General features: G+C 40.0%; 1 protein-coding gene across 1 annotated transcript in view; it reads left to right on the top strand.

Annotated features, from left to right (window-relative positions):
• LOC144807914 (uncharacterized) overlaps positions 1-16,693 on the top strand; it is a 235,256-nt gene that overhangs the window by 96,732 nt on the left and 121,831 nt on the right. Inside the window, exon 3 of the mRNA XM_078673505.1 lies at positions 15,544-15,614. Coding sequence (XP_078529631.1) covers positions 15,544-15,614 — 71 coding nt within the window. The remainder of the gene's footprint in view (positions 1-15,543; positions 15,615-16,693) is intronic.

The raw sequence follows: 16,693 nt of genomic DNA, 5'->3' as shown, positions 1-16,693 counted from the left end.
ATTATGACAGTTTTCATTTTCTACACATCTGTTAGCATTTGCAATTATAGCAAGTGTATATGTAGGGGAAAAGTAGTTATTTCTGCTGATACATTGCATAGCAGCTATGCATTGTTGATCCAAAATATCAGAGCAAGTAGTATGACTAGTATTATGTTAAAAATGTAGAGGCATATTAGCAAGGGCTGGCAATATAATTATTGTCGCTTTAGCATCCATTTTCCGCCAATAAGTGGCGATAATTATATCGCAATATCATCAAGGACATGCTAGCGCGTGTTTCCTTGATGTAGAGCCCGTTTTTTCACAGCCTCGCCTCGCATCGCTAATGAGATGCAAAGAAGACGTGGCTGTGAAAAGAACACATCAACCTATCGCGAAGGCAGCTTCACGATATCAACAAGGAGGTACAGCGATAAAAAAAATCGTGCTACCTCGGCCTTAACGCTGGAATATAAAGTCTATTAAATTCCAGACTAAGGCATACTAATGATGGTAGGTGGATTATGCTGATACGACCACAGGGTCGTATCAGCAATGTTATCGCTGTTTTCCTTGGAACATCGCCTTCAACCTAATATGGATGGCGGTGTCTAACAGACACCGCCACCATATGAAACCCTTTTCCGCCCGGTCACCTCCTTGACCGGGCGGAAAATCGGCGGACGGTCTTTTCGTCCGCTGCGGTCCACCCGCCATATGGAGGGGGGAAATGGGTGGCGGGCGGGGAAGGATGTCGGGCGGATCGCCACCGCCTGCATGGGGGTGGCAATCCGCCCGACATCCTAATGGGGCCCTATATATTAGAGATAAAGATCAAATATTATTGACAAAGTACCTATAATACTAAAATCATATCTCTGTAAGAAAAATGAACAGGGAACACATTTAAAAATCTATAAATAAACATTTTTAGAGCTACTAAAGTTAAGTGTTAAACTAATACATAGAGAGTTAACAACTATAATAAATCTTACTTAACAATTTAAACCTAGATAATCATCAATTGGTTTCTAAAAAGTTGGATGATTTGGAATATTTTGAATGATATCAGATAACATCAAATTAGCACCTCTCCTAGTACAAAATGTCCCCACCCAACTGATAATAATGAGGCATTTTCCCAATTTATAGTAATTGATTTTAAAGCTGCAGATAAAAGAACTCAAAAGGTTTGATGTTCTTTCGAGACATTTTAGTGGGGATTTACAAATTACTATTGTATAATAAAGTATCTGTGACATTCAATATTTGAGTAATATTTCCAGCTGGGCGGAACGGAGTTCTTCCGCTACGCTCAGATTCGTCATGCGCTTGCCTCGGTCTTTCCTAAGGGGACGGAGATACCTGAATCTGCCCCTCTGGAGGATCGTGTGCTGGATGGGTATATACCGGATAGTACCATCTCTCTGATCTATAAAAAATTAATTAATCATAGAGCCGACCTTCTCTCTCAACTGCGAGATCAGTGGACCCGTGATTGCCTTGAACTTGATGACGAGGACTGGCAGTCAGCGATCTCCTCCCCTAAGGAGGTAGCGATACCAGCCTGCCTTAGATTAGTGCAACTTAAAATACTGCACAGAGTGTACGTCACGGGCCCTCGTTTGGTACAAATGGGTTTTTCGGAGGAGGGTCTGTGTAGGCGGGGTTGTGGCCAGCTGGCCACGTTTCTGCACATCATCTGGGAGTGTGGTCACATCAGTATTGGCGCAGGATTCACAGGGTACTTCAGGAGGTCACGGGGATCGCACTTTTACCTGAAGCCAGACGTTGTATTTTAAATGTTTGTGAGCCCACTGATCCTAATGTAGCCCAGACTCAGTGGGTGACCTTGGGAACGATGATTGCCAAACGCAATATTGCACAGCTGTGGGGATCCCAACGGCCTCCCACTATTGAGTGTTGGATGAATGATATGGACTGGTGTATGTTTAGGGAATAGACTGTATATATAGCTCGGGGTCGCCCCCGAAAGTGGCAGAAGATCTTGGCCCCCTGGAATCGTTATAGATGGGATATCTGTGTACCACCTGAAACAGTTATACTTGATCTCCCGCATTCCCCCTGATCCTCACTGTTTATGATTTTAAATATTTAATTTTGTCTTCTTCCTCTCCTCCCCCCTTCTTCATTATATTTGAGTTAAATGTCGCTTGTTTCAAAGATCCGCCATTGCACAGTCTATTTGCTTGATGTGACTATCTGACACCTTGCTTTCTCTTTGTTAATTTTCAATAAAAAGAAATATATAAAAAAAATTGAGTAATATCCTGCCAAACTTCATTCCAGAACATGCTAACACTATGGATATCATACAACATATGTCTCAACAAAGCTGTATTTAAAGAACAGTTCCAACAATTAGATGAATCTAAAGGTTTTTCATTATATAATTTTTTGGGAGACCAGGAAAATTAAAAAGTATAAAGGAATTAGTTTGATATAAAGATACAGGACACAAACACAAAACAGAATTCAACCAAATTCTCCTCCATATATCAAAAGATAACACGTCTAATTCTTTATTCCAAAATATAGTAAGAAAATTGATATTACCCTCATTAGAATTGTTCAATTTATTTATGTAACAATGACACAACATGGCCTGAAGAAGCTATTGTTTTGATAATTCCAAATCAGAAGAAGCATTTAAAAGAACATCTTTTGGGAATGATTCAAAAATAGAGTTTCATAACAATTCATATATTATAAATATCTCACCGTTGCAAATTAAATCTCGGTTGTATTTCATCAAAACTTTAAAAGGCATTATCATGGTAAATATATTTAAAATAAAAAATACCATCTTTAATCTATAAAAGCCAAAAAGTTGTGTGGTGAGCTAGTTTTCATAACTGATTATGGCCCAGCGATAAATTGAACGTATCTGAAATAGATAACTGGAAAACACACTCCCAATCCTGTAATATACATTTTGTAGATTTCAACATTACTGGTTGCTTTAACAAAGCAGAAGAACTGGACATTGTGAGTAAAGCAGGGACAGGATGTGGTGGCATTACATTTTGTTCAATGCAAAGCCAGGAAGGTGAATTATTAGGATCTATGTGCACTTTGCTTTAAAATAAAAACATTTTGATGAACAAAGAAATAGGGTAAACCAAACCCACCATTGTTTTTAGATGAATTCCGTTTTTTATAACTTAACCAAGGAGATGTTATTCCAAATAAATTTAGAAAAATATTTGTCTATAGTCTTATAACATTTAAGAGGGAGTTGAATAGGCATCACAGATAAATGATAGAATGGTTTTGGAGCCATAACCATTTTATTTGGATCTAATCTTCCCCACCAAGATAAACGTAAGTGGACCTTTTTAAAAAAAAAATGTCCTAATATAAACCAAAGTAGATTCTAAATTCAATAACAGACACTGTTTTATGGTTCTAGCAAATAATATGCCTAGATATGTAAGTGTATCTCTTTGCCAATCAATTTCTTTATTGTAAGCATATCAGACGGACAATGAATATGTAAGGGAAAAAATTCAATTTGTTAGTGTTAAGCTTATAACGTGAGATCTTACAATGCATATATAAACCAATATATAAGAGAATATTATCAGCATATGCAGACCTATTAATAAGGACTTTGTTTATCTGAAGGCCTTTGATTTCTACACAATTTCTAATAACGATTAATACGGGTTTAATTGTAGGAATAAAAAGCAAAGGAGATAGGGGTAAACTTTGCCTAGTTCCCCTAAAAATGAAACATTTACTAGAAAGTTGACCATTAATAAAAAGTTTGGAAGATGGACTGGAGTAGAAAGCTGAAATCATATGAAGAAACAATGTACCAAAATTGAAAGCAAACAAGGTGCATTGTCAATGTATTTTATCAAAAGCCTGTACTCCTTCTAAGGCCGGAACACCTGCTGGAAAAGGCAGTAATGATCCAACATCAATTGCATGAAATAATAATCTAATAATATTTGCTATGCCTGTTTTTCATAAAGCCAGACATGTCAACATGTACAATATGAGGAAGCGCATGTGCTAATCTAGTTGCAATAATCTTTGCATGAAGTTTACAGCCTTGATTTATTAAAGAAATAGGGGTATACTCTGTAACCAAAGAAGGGTCCTTATCAGGCTTTGGGAGGATTATAATCAATGCTTCACAGAACAACCCCAAAGTAGATCCAGTACTACTAAAGTACGTAAACAAAGAAAGCAAGTAAGATGAAGGGTGAGGTGAAAATTCCTTATAAACTTCCGCAGTAATACCATCTGGGCCTGGAGATTTCTGCAACTTCGGAGATTTAATAGCCGAAAGTATTTCATCTATAGTAATTGGAAGATCTAATTTAGATCTGTCTGATAGCAAAATTTTAGGTAAGCCACATCCTTCCAAAAAGTTATCATTATTCAGTATTTCACTGTGAGGTGATTTATTTTATCAGTCAGAATAATGATTCAAGAACTCATTAATTATGTCTTAATGGAATGAAGCAATTGAAGCATTTGGAGTATAAATAGCATTAGTTTGATTTTTATCTTTTTTAATATGGAGATATTTGGCCAGGGTTCTACCAGATCTATTAGCCCTAAAACAAAATGTTGCTTTGTTTTTGGATATTTGTGTGCCGTTCTATTGCTTAATATAGATTTCAATACATAACAAAGTGTTTGCAATTGTACCTCATATATGGTATGATTAGAAGTAATTTGTAGACATTCATATTTAGCTATTTGTTTATCTGAGTCTTTAATTGTAGAAATAAATGATTTATTATCATGTGCCAGAATAGATCTAATTTCTCTTCTGATATATGGGTTAAATACATCTCATAGATTAATAATAAATGTACAATCTTCAGGATGAAATAAAAAATAATCATGAACTGCAGTCAAAAGCTTCGGCTTATTTTTCTATTTAGGAGCTATATTGGCATTCATGCGCCATCGACCTTGAGCATGCTGCTGCGAGTTGAAACATAACACGCATGATATAAATGCATGGTCATAAATATCAATATTCTGAACAGTGGGATTAAAGATTGAAGATATTAGGTTATGAGATAATAAATAATCAAGTTGAGAATAAGAATTATGCGGCTTAGAAAAAAGTAAACATCTACCATTTTGATAATTTTAAAGAAGGATTTAAGAGTGAAATAAGCTTTTAGAGGACGGTATTTGGTTTGGGAAATTTGATCCAATAGTGGATCACAAATAGGATTAAAGTCACCTCCAATAATAAGAGGACCATTACCCAATTTTAGTATGTGTGAAGTAAATTGGCACCAAAAATCAGCATCATTGTTTGTGGGCCCATGTACATGAATTAGATATAAAAAACAGTATTGTCAATTTTGATATTATTTATAATAAAATGACAATCAGAATCAGAACATTTATGCAAATTCTAAACATGCAATTTTTATGCAAAAAGAATAGCAACTCAATTTTTTCCTATTAAGAGCAGGAAAAGATATAATAGAACCCACCCATTTTTTATTCATGTGAGATAAAGAAAAAATCATCTACATGAGTCTCCTGAAGTAAACATATATCTGCGTTACGCCTAGCTAAATATTTTAAAACTGTAGTATGTTTAACAGGGTGCAGTAAACTGTTACATGAAACAAATCTAATACCATTAATATTTGACATTATGAAAGAAGAAAACAGATAAATAAAATAATTGCCAAATCAGATAGATTGAGAAAAGAAAAGTTGTTCTAATTCCGATTAAGAACAGAAAGGAACAACACAAACTAACACAAAAAATACGGACAAGACAATAAAGCAACATAAATTTACATGTCTTTATCAAATACTCTATACAAAAGGCTGGCAAATGGAATTCATCTAGTATTGAGTTCAAGTATCCATCTCATTTGTTTCCATGGATAATTGTGACTGTTGATCCAAAAAGTGACGAAGATCATCTGGATGCTGAAAACCATCTTTCCAAATTCGCATAGTGGACGGATCAAACAAACCATACTTATATCCAGTGTTTCTAGGTGTTGGTTGAAGATCAGCTAATTCTTTGCAAATTTTAACAGTTTTTTTAGAGAAATCCTGATAATTAAAATCTGTATTCCTGTTAACCACTAAGGAAGGAAGGTCGCTGGATGCCTTTTGTATCAAAACTAAATGGTGATGACGCAAGACTTTAAATATAATGTGGCGAGGCTTATCCTGTCTTGGACTACGATGGGAAGGAATTCTACCTGTCTCGTCAATGTCAAATTGTTCAGGAAACTTTATACGTACAAGACCAAGTAATACATTTTCCAAATAAAACCTGTGGGTATTACCTTCCACATCCTCTGGTAAATGAATAATTTGCAGAATATATTGTCGATTGCGGTTTTCCTGCAATAGCCATAAGGTGGTCAATTTTTTGTTTTATCATCTTGAATTTTGATAGCTTTGTCAAAATTTTCATAGAAAGGCCAGCCATTTCCGTGTGTACATTTTTTTATTTCAGATACAATGTTATCAGTAATTGAACGTACAGCTTGTAAAACGTACAGCTTGTAATTTTTATGGAAAAGTGGATAATGAAGGGTCATTAATATTCACTAATTTAGATTTAACTGGTGGAGGAGAAAAATGTTGTTTGCGTTTATTAGATATAGCTTGAGTATTCCTGCCATCTATATCCAAAATGAAGCAATATAAAAGCCAGCCATAATATTATATGAGAAACAAGTAAGCAGGAATACAATTTAACATTCAAATGCTAGCATAATTATGGTAGATAATCGGCGATGAAGGGCAAACTCCGCTTTAGCTCAGCAGGAGGTGGTCATATTATTCTGTGCGCTTGCATGACATCCCCATAGCTTTCACTTGTTTGATCACTATGCTGGCCCTGTTTGACAGGTGCCCTTCTTGTGGGGGAGAGCAGCTATGCAATATAGAGCACAATGTTTGGGTTGACTTCCTGCCTAACCCTCACTCTGCGAAGAAGAGTGCAATGCGTTTCATGATGCCATTCAGATGTCTGAGAGAGAGAGGCTCTTTGCATTAGTCTAGAAGAGGTAAGAAAAACACCTTATGAGAAAACAGAATCCCAGTTTCACCAGTGGCAATGGTGATCCTGATTTAACTTTACTTCATCATTTTTGGAGGCATCTTGTAGAACATACCAGTGCTTGAGGCTGATTAGGTGTTTTCCACCTGTTCCGTCAGTGGTAAAGGCCCAGATCCAAAAGTTAAATTAGACCTTGGATACAAATAAGGACCCTGTTGCCGTCTCCTGATCTGGCTGAAGAGCTACTATATGTTACAGATGCAGAGGTGTGATGTTTCATCATTCTAATATACTGATGAAGACCCAGGAGCACATCTTGGATGTGTTTCCATAACCAATTGACCTAACATGAATTCCCCGCCAAATTTTCCTTGCGATGATCGGTCATGTCACATGCCTAAGACCAAACAAGATAAACATTCTGAAGGCCATTCAGAAGCAATATGTGCTTTCATGAAGGTGCCCCAGAGAGTAAAGAAGAGGACCAGGAAAGATCTTATTTAGGGGGTCACCTTGGATATGATCCTCATAGATGTCATTTTGTTCATAGTTTACCTTAGCAAAGATAAGGTAAAAAGCACTTTAATTTGTGATGGTGTTTACTCTTGTTTCTTTAAAGTGTGCCTTGAGTTTATGTGTATGACTTTTTTGCTGCCTGTAGCCTAGTTGGATTTCAAGACCAGCTTCACAGTTTTAGGAGAGCTTGATAATAGACAGTCCTCAACCCCAGTTCCACATGTATCAGAAAGGATGTGCAATGTTCAGAAAAGTCCTCCTCCAAACAATGTTAAGTCCTGCTTCATAATTGCAGATAGCTGTAACAAATGTGCTCCTGGTTTCTTCCTTTTAAAATAGGTAGCTTAGTGAAACATCCTTCCCTTCCATTATTCCTTGATATAACTGTATTGAATTGTATTGAATTGTAAGCAGTTTTCTTTCAAGTGCCCTTCTGAGACACATTCTTTGTGTAAAGTGATTTTTTACATAGCATGTAGTACTGGGGCTATCTCCAACCTGCAGCACCCATAATACGGCAATGTAAGTTTTGCACATATCATCAGCATTCTCATATAGAAAATAAGGACAGACAAAAGGACAGGCCTGTCATAGAAACATCCTCTCTTTGCACAGACAAACAGTACAGTCCCACCCTTCATACCTACCATCGACCAAATGGCACTGTTTAGGAAGAACTAATCAAGAGCCTCTTGCCTACAAAGTATTCATGATGATCTGCAGAGGTCCTGGCACATACTTGTCAACTGGAACTTTGAAGCTATTGCCTCAGCACATGTCCTATAGCATGGCTAACCACTGAGGAGGTTGAGGTTCAAATCGTCAAACCCATAAAAGATTGCCCATGCTGAATTCACTATTTGTCTTGCATGCCAATAAGAACAGCAGGGAGAAGCAGCTCCACGCACTGATGCACTGGGCTGAAACTCATTGTGACACTGTGGTCCTAAAGACTGTCTAATGTCTGGATGTATTCAGGAACAGCTGACCTTTTTGCTGGAGTCAAACGCTGCTTCCTGTGTCTGCAAATGACACATAATACCACTGAAAACAACTACTACAGAACTCAGCTGCTCACAACTCCAGGGTACCACTTCAGATCACACTTAGCCAGGGCAGCAAAAACCACAACCGAACACACCTGTCCACAACTGCAGGCCATGACTTCTAGCAACCTCTACAGACAAAACCTGCCCATAACTGCAGACTAGCACTGCAGATCACACCTGGCTGCTGCTGCATGCAACCACTACAGAACACACCTTTCCACTACTGCAGATCATCACTGCAGATTACATCTGTCCACCACTGCTTCACCACTGCTAGCAACCACTATAAAGCGCACCTGCCCACAACGGCTGACCACCACTGTGGATCATACTTGGCTGCCACACAAACACTACGAAACACACCTACCCACAACTGCAGGGCACCACTGCAGAACACATCTGGCTACCACTACAGAACACACACACACATGTATATTATCACTGCATTAGAGAACACATCTGTCCACTGCAACAGTCACCACTGTAAGCAACCATTAATAAAAACACACTTGCACACAACTGTAGGTCATCACTCCAGATCGTATCTGACCACCATTGCAATCAACCAATACAGAACGCATCTGACTACAACTTCAGGCCACCACTGCAGATAACACTTGGCCACTACTGTCAGAACCACTACAGAACACACTGTCCACAACTGCAGTCCAAGATTGCAAGCAGCTACTGCAGATCACATCTGCATGTGACTTTAGATTATACCATACCACCATAGCAAGTAACCACTATAGAACACACTTACCCACAACTGCAGGCCACCACTGCAGATCACTTCTGTTTACCACTGCAAGTAACCACAACATAACACACCAGCTCACAACTACAGAATATCATTGCAGCTCACATCTGACCACCACTGCAAGCTACTCCTAAAGAAAACAAGTATCCAAAACGGTAGCCCAGCACTGAAAGCAACCATTACAAAACACAACAGACCAAAACTTTCCCTGCAGATCACACTTTGCCACCACTGCGAGCAAACACTATAAACCATAGCCGCCCACAGCTGCAGGCCATCACTACATCTGCCCAATTGACCACCACTGCAAGGATCAACTACAGAACTCACCTGTGCACAATTGCAGGCTACCACATCTGCAGACCGCCAATGCAGATCACCACACTTGGCTGCCACACAACCATACAGAACACACCTGACCAAAACTGCAGGTCACCACTCATGACCAAACCCAGCCACCACAGCAAGCTACTGCTAACAAAACACACTTACCTACACTGCAAGCCATCACTGAAGATCTCACTTGGCTGCCATGGAAAGCTACCACAACATAACACACCTGCCCTTAACTGCAGACCATCACAGCAGACCACACATGGTATCACTGCAAATCACACCCGCACTCTATTGCTGATCAGAACTTGTCACCGCTTCAAGTAACCATAAAGAACACATCTGCCTAAAACTGCAGATCACCACTCACGACCAAACCCGGCCACCACTGCAAGCTACTGCTAAAGAACACACCTACCTACAGTGCAAGCCTCCACTGAAGATCTCACTTGGCCAACACTCATGCAAACACTACATTACACACCTGCCCAAAACTGCAGGCTACCACTGCAAGCAAGTATTACAAAATATACCTATCGACACATGCAAGCCATCACTGGAGATCACACTAGCCATCGCTGCAAGCAACCACTATAAAGCACACATGGCCACAAGTGTAGGCCATCACTGCAGACTGTACCTGGCCACCACTGCAGACCACACCTGCTCCTGACTGGAGATTTCACCAGGCTAGGACTGAAGGCAACAACTATAGAAATCACCTGTCCACAATTGTAGGCCAGCACTACAAGCACCCACAACAGAACACCACTACCTTCATATTGCACCATGCCCACCACTGAAATCTTTTGTATGCCAGAACATCTTTGAGCGGATCGGGAGTTTTACATGAAACAGGGAAGGCCATATCAGGCTGTTCCTCTACGTATATTAAAGGCTCAAAGACATTGAAGATCAGGATATCACCCAACAACATTAATTTACTTTAGTTGTCGAGCTATATTAAATATTGACTAAGTATCCGGATGTAATTGTTTGATTCATCAAGTTGAACTCGTGATAACCCTCGAGCAACATCATATACTCATCAAATCTTTGACTTAATCCTCCTGACCCAGTGTTTGAATATAAGTAATCAAAGGAAGTGATTGCAATAGATTGGCTAAAACTATATATTTATCGAGTCCTCGTACATCGAACCTCTTGAGCCAGTATTTAAATATAAAGAAATAAAGGAAGTGATCACAATAGATCTGTAAACCACTGATATGAAAACCCTGAAGAAGGCTTTGCCGAAACACTTTGGTAGTTAAGAGCTGTAAATAGTGCTTTCTGAAAATCAGCGCATATGTGGTAGTTAACAACTGTGACCAGTGTATCTGATAACGACATATATGTTGTGTCTAATTCGAAAGAATTCAGATAAATCTTGTTAGATCAATTGACTGTTTTGTGTTTACCAGCTGTAGGCATTTATACCATTCATATTATATCATACATTGTAATATCTTGTGGTTCAAATGTATATATATATATAAGGATCTAGAATGTGTATTTTATGAAAAGAATCATTGATTATATGTATGTATGTTTTTTCTAATTTTAAAATAATTTAAAAGAAGAAAAAAGAAGTGAAATAATGAGGAAAAACATATTTTTATATAACATAGTATTGTCTGTATAATTTTATCTTTGGTCTAAGGTTTAATTGCTTCACAGTTTATTATTGTGCACTGTGCCTGGTGCAAATTTGTTTCCCAAAAAACACCACTGAAATCAAACAATACACTGCAGACCACCAAAGCAGATGCTACGTGAAGGCCCGTACAAACACATCTGCCCACACTGAAAGCCCCCACTGCTGATTACAACTAGGCTGCGCCAAGTAATCACTAGATATGACATCTGCCCACAAGTGCAGGCCACCATTACAGATCACTTCCCACTACCATGTTGAACAACCACTGTAGAACACACCTGTCACAACTGCAGACCACAACCATCGATCACACATGGGCACTACTGCAAGCAACAACTATAGTCCCCTCCTGACCTGTCCACAATTGCAGGCCAAAACTGCAAGCAACCGCTAATGAACTAACCTGCCCACAACTGCAGATCAGCACCTCACCAAGTCTACAGACGACTGCCATGACCACACCAGAACACACCTACCCCCACTCCGGATCACCTCTGCAGATCACACTCGTCCATCAAACAAAACTCAGGGCAGCACCCTCAGATCACAGCTAGTGCCACTGTAAATAACCACTAGACAAACACCTGGTGACAATTGCAGACCATCACTAATTATCACAGCAAAGGCTATTGTAAGTAATCACTAGATATAACACATGCCCACAACTGCAAGACACAACTACAGATCACATCTGGCTGTCACTGCAAATCCCCTAATATGCATACGGAACAGGAACAGTACTGCCACCAGCAATGTCAACTTCCCTCACATAGTGTAGGCACAAAATAGCCTGCAGCAACATATATGGTACCTCACAGAAACAAAACATACTACACATAAAAAAACACCTGATCGGAACACCTCGGTTTAACAACTAGGGAATGGATAGATGAGTGGGTGAAATGATGGGTTGGTGAAAGGCTGGATGGATGAGTGGATGAAAGGATGTGTTTGTTTAAGGATAAATGCTTGAATAGTTGAAATGCTGTTGGGTGAAATGATAGATGGGTCAGTTGGTGAAAGGGATGTTGTGCAACAGATTGTTGGGTTGGTGGAGGTGTGGATGGAGAATTGGGTGTAAGCGTGGGTGAATATAAATATGGATGGATGGGTGGGTGAAAGAATGGGTGGATGAATGGATGGATGAATCGATGTATGGAGGGATGGATTAATTGATGGATAGATAGTAAATGGATTGATGTATGAATGTGCAGGTGAAAGGAAGGCAGAGAAAACGAATATCTTAGGAAATGGATAAGTGGGTGTTTAGATGGAAGAGGCAAGGGAGCTCTTCTAGGGAGGGTCTGGCTCATTTGATTCTCTTGTTTGGTGCCATCAGAGCTTTCGTTCACAGATGGTGTATTTACATTTTCCGGTTACTCCCTTTGCCAACACTGTATAATCCCCCATCAGCGACCAGACAATTACATCTTACCAAGAAGCAATGTGTCGGTAGATGTATCAAGCAAAAGAAGCAAGCAAGAAAGGAAGAGGCTGCAAAACAGTCTGATTGGTCTTTTTAACATGCAGGTGCTGTCTCCACAGTGTAAACACAAAGATACTGTTTTATGTCAATTTTATAGTCCAATGCTGTTGGAACTGGGGGTCTCTAGTTGGCAGAGGTAGGTACCTTTGACCAAATAGGGACCCTTGCTCCTTGTCAGGGAAAGGGAATTAAACTCCTGGATAATCCCTGCTCACCCCCTTGGTAGCTTGGTACGAGCAGACAGGCTTATCTCAGAGGAAGTGTGTAAAGCATGTGTGAACACATACAGTAATACAGTGAAAGCACTACAGATGCACACCACACCGGGTTTATAAAAATAAGTATTCTTTATATAGATTTAACACAAGACCCAAACAACAAAAATCTACAATACTGTAATCAAAAATAATGGATGGTAGAAATAGTAAAAAAAAAATGTTATTCACTTAAAAGCAACAGATAACCCCAACAGGAGTTATCACAACGTCGAGGGCAAAGAAATCCCAAAGTACATCGCCTACCGTGAGGTGCTCTGCATCGGGCTCGGAGTCAAAACAGACCCACAAAGAACAGTATAGTGGGAAAGCAAAAACAAAGACAGCTCACGCCGTCGGGGAGATGCGGTGTCGTTGGCGCTGGGTGGCATCGGTTCCTTGCTTCGGGGGAGGCGATGCGTCGGGTCCTCGATGCTTGCGCAAATCAGGGGAGCCGTTTGTTCCTTACCGGAGAGGAGGTGACGTCACAATGGTGCCGAAACCACGGTTCCTTATGATTTCACGGTGTTGATTGATTTTTGACCACCCACGTCGAGGATCGGCTCCGCGATGATGTCGGCTTCAGAGTCGATGCAGCACAGCAGCAGACATAGGGCCTACGTCGCAAGTTGGAACAGTGCTCACATCTTATGGCAGGTTACAATTTAACTCGGTGGCGTCAATGTGGGACGGCGACCAGCGTCAGGTCAATGTTGTATGTCAGAGCAGCGCTCACGGCTTCGATGCAGAGTACGGCGTCGCTCACCATCATCAGTGTTGCAAATTCCTTCTGTAGCAGCTAGAACAGGAAGTTCCAGATGCAGGCAAACAGGAGGGGTGAAGTCTTGTATCTCTGAGACTTCAGGTAGGAGGCAAGCTCAAATTAAAGTACTTGGAGAAATAGTCTGAAAGATGATGAAAGTTCCTTAAAAGTTCCTTCTCCTTTCCTTGGCAATAAGGAAACCACTGCAGGCCAACCTAGCAACACAGCACAACAGCAGGGGGCAGTCCAAACACCTGCAGCTTCCTTAGTTCTTCTCCTTGGCAACGGTTTGTCTTTTTTCCCAGCAGTGAATTAAAGTCCTGGGGTCTGTGCCTCAATATTTATACCAGTAAATCCTTTCTCCTCTGAAGGCAGAGTGTCCTGTATCTAGTTCAAACCAGTTCTGGGTGCATTCTGCCAGTCTGCACCTTCTTCCTTTGTTAGTGTTGACTAGGGTCCTCAGACACACCACAGGAGGTGGAGCCAGCATTGTGGAAGGCAGGCACAGCCCTATTCAGGCCCAGGTGCTACTCCTCCCACCATTCTACATGCAGATAGGTCTATTCCGCCTTGTGCTAAATCACCCTGTCTCCTGGAGCCTCCCCACCCGTGTCACTCACAAACCAGACATGCAATACACAACCTAGCAGAGGCTGGCTGGAAGATTAAGTAAGAAAATACCTAGTTTCTAAAAGTGGTATTTTCAAACACAGAATGTTAAAACAAACTTTACTAAAAGATGTAATTTATCATTCTGAGGTCAGGCATACTAAATCCGTTTTTTACCATGTTCCCTGGGTCAGTTAGGATTATAAGATGTTATAATCAAACTGCCCATTCTGGCCTAAGGGGACAGGTAGCCTTGCAATAGTGAAAAGCGAAATTGGCTGTAATTCACTATCAGCCATGCCACACACATCAGGGCATGTCCTACGTTTTACATACAATGCACCCTGCCCTTGATATGTAGAATAGGGAAGGTTTAGAGACTGGTAAGTGGGTACACCTACCAAGTCGAAATTGCAGTCCCAGACCGCACAGGCTCTGCAATGGCAGGTCTGAGTTACACTTTACAGACTGCTACCTTGGGTGGCACAATCAGTGCTGCAAGCCCACCAGCAGAATTATATTTACAGGCCCGGGCACACATGATACACTATACTAAGGTCTGACAAGTAAATCAAATAAGCCAATCATGGAGTCGCTAATCAAAACATCAATTTAACATAGGGAGCACTTGCACTGTGGCACTGAATAGCAGTGGCACAGTGCCCAATGCATCTAAAACCAGCAAAACATATCAAAACAGAGGAGGCAATCAGTGAAAAATGGAAGGGAGACTCAAAGCAATGAAACCAGGTCTAACATATGCATTGTCACAAATAAAGATCTCATATCTATCCTCAGAGTCAGTTTGCTTGTAACCTATGGGGGAATACTACTTTCTGCTAGCTGCTATAGAATATCAGTCACAAAGGTTCTTGATTAATTTATTCACCCCAGAAAAAAGATATACATTTCCTAACTCTGTTGCAAGTGTCTATGACAAGAATTCTGTAGAGCTGAACTACCTAGATATATTTTAATTTGGAAGACATTGGGTAGATACTGCTACCCCATGTCTTCCAATTTGTGCTTGCTGGGAAACTGCAGTCTGATGCTTATTATTATTATCTAACCTTAGTCTGTCTTTCATTTTTCCAGGAATATCTTCCTTCCTCGAAGGTCTAACCCTGATGAGAGTCAAGTAGAAGTTAAAAGCGTTCTACTGAAAGGTAATACATCTCCAATTTGGTGTCTAAACCCAGTGATACATTTATACAACCCTGCCTTCCCACAGACGGTATTGCTACCCATAGAACCCATTTAATTCCGCCGTGGAACTATACCAATCCTGGCCTAACAGGGTTTTTCTTATGCAAATTGAACTAATTCCCACATCACTAAATGTAGGGGATCATGTTATGTTAGTAACACATTGTTCAATGCTGCGCTTTCATAATGAGAATCAGTCTCTCATTTACAGGTCTGGTTTTAACCTGTTGAATGCATTTGGCGGCCAACGGCTGTCCGCAGCGCTACCTCCGTAGTGCTGCGCACGTCCGTTGGCCAATGTGGCCCCGGCTCAGTCCGCTAAACGGCCGCACCGTGGCGGAAATACCAAGGCAGTTAACTAGTTAAATTGCAAGTATAAGCATACACAAACATAAACATAATATTACTGTTCTCCGATTTGACGATTTGGGGTCTACTACGTTGTGCACCAGAGAGTTATTAAACAAAATTTCGTGCTATATGGTTTAAGATGAAAAGAGTCACGCTTAACTTCCTAGCGGGGCATCGTCAATAACCCCCGATACTACTACATATATCACAACGAAGAAGGAGAGTCTAAATACAAAACAAAATACTATAATTTATATATTACATTTTCTTTACTACAATCAATTCCAAAAAACAATCTTCCAGACGGACATTGTGTAATTCGTTTTTTTTCTCTTTTCTTCAAGTTCTATGTTGCTGTCAGTCAGTTCTATATTACTTTGAGTAAAAAGTTAACAGCCGACGCGTTTCATCCCCATCCGGGACATCATCGGGCTGTAAACAAGGAAAAGAATATGCAATCACTATATAGTCGTTCATTAAGTACAATCAAGGTCTCATCAATTTAGCACATAGTACATATAACATACATTCATGTTGATAATATCTAAAAAAATAAACAATATGTGTAAAGTATTCCATGGATACCACTCTGCCTATTTAACAATCTAATAATGTCAAGATGTCTTTTACATCATGAATACATTGATTGCATATGTTGCACGCGCTGCTCGCTGACATCGCGCCGCTT

Source organism: Lissotriton helveticus, chromosome 1_2, assembly GCF_964261635.1.
Source record: "Lissotriton helveticus chromosome 1_2, aLisHel1.1, whole genome shotgun sequence".
Lineage (NCBI taxonomy): Eukaryota > Metazoa > Chordata > Amphibia > Caudata > Salamandridae > Lissotriton > Lissotriton helveticus.
This window is presented reverse-complemented; position numbering and strand designations above follow the sequence as displayed.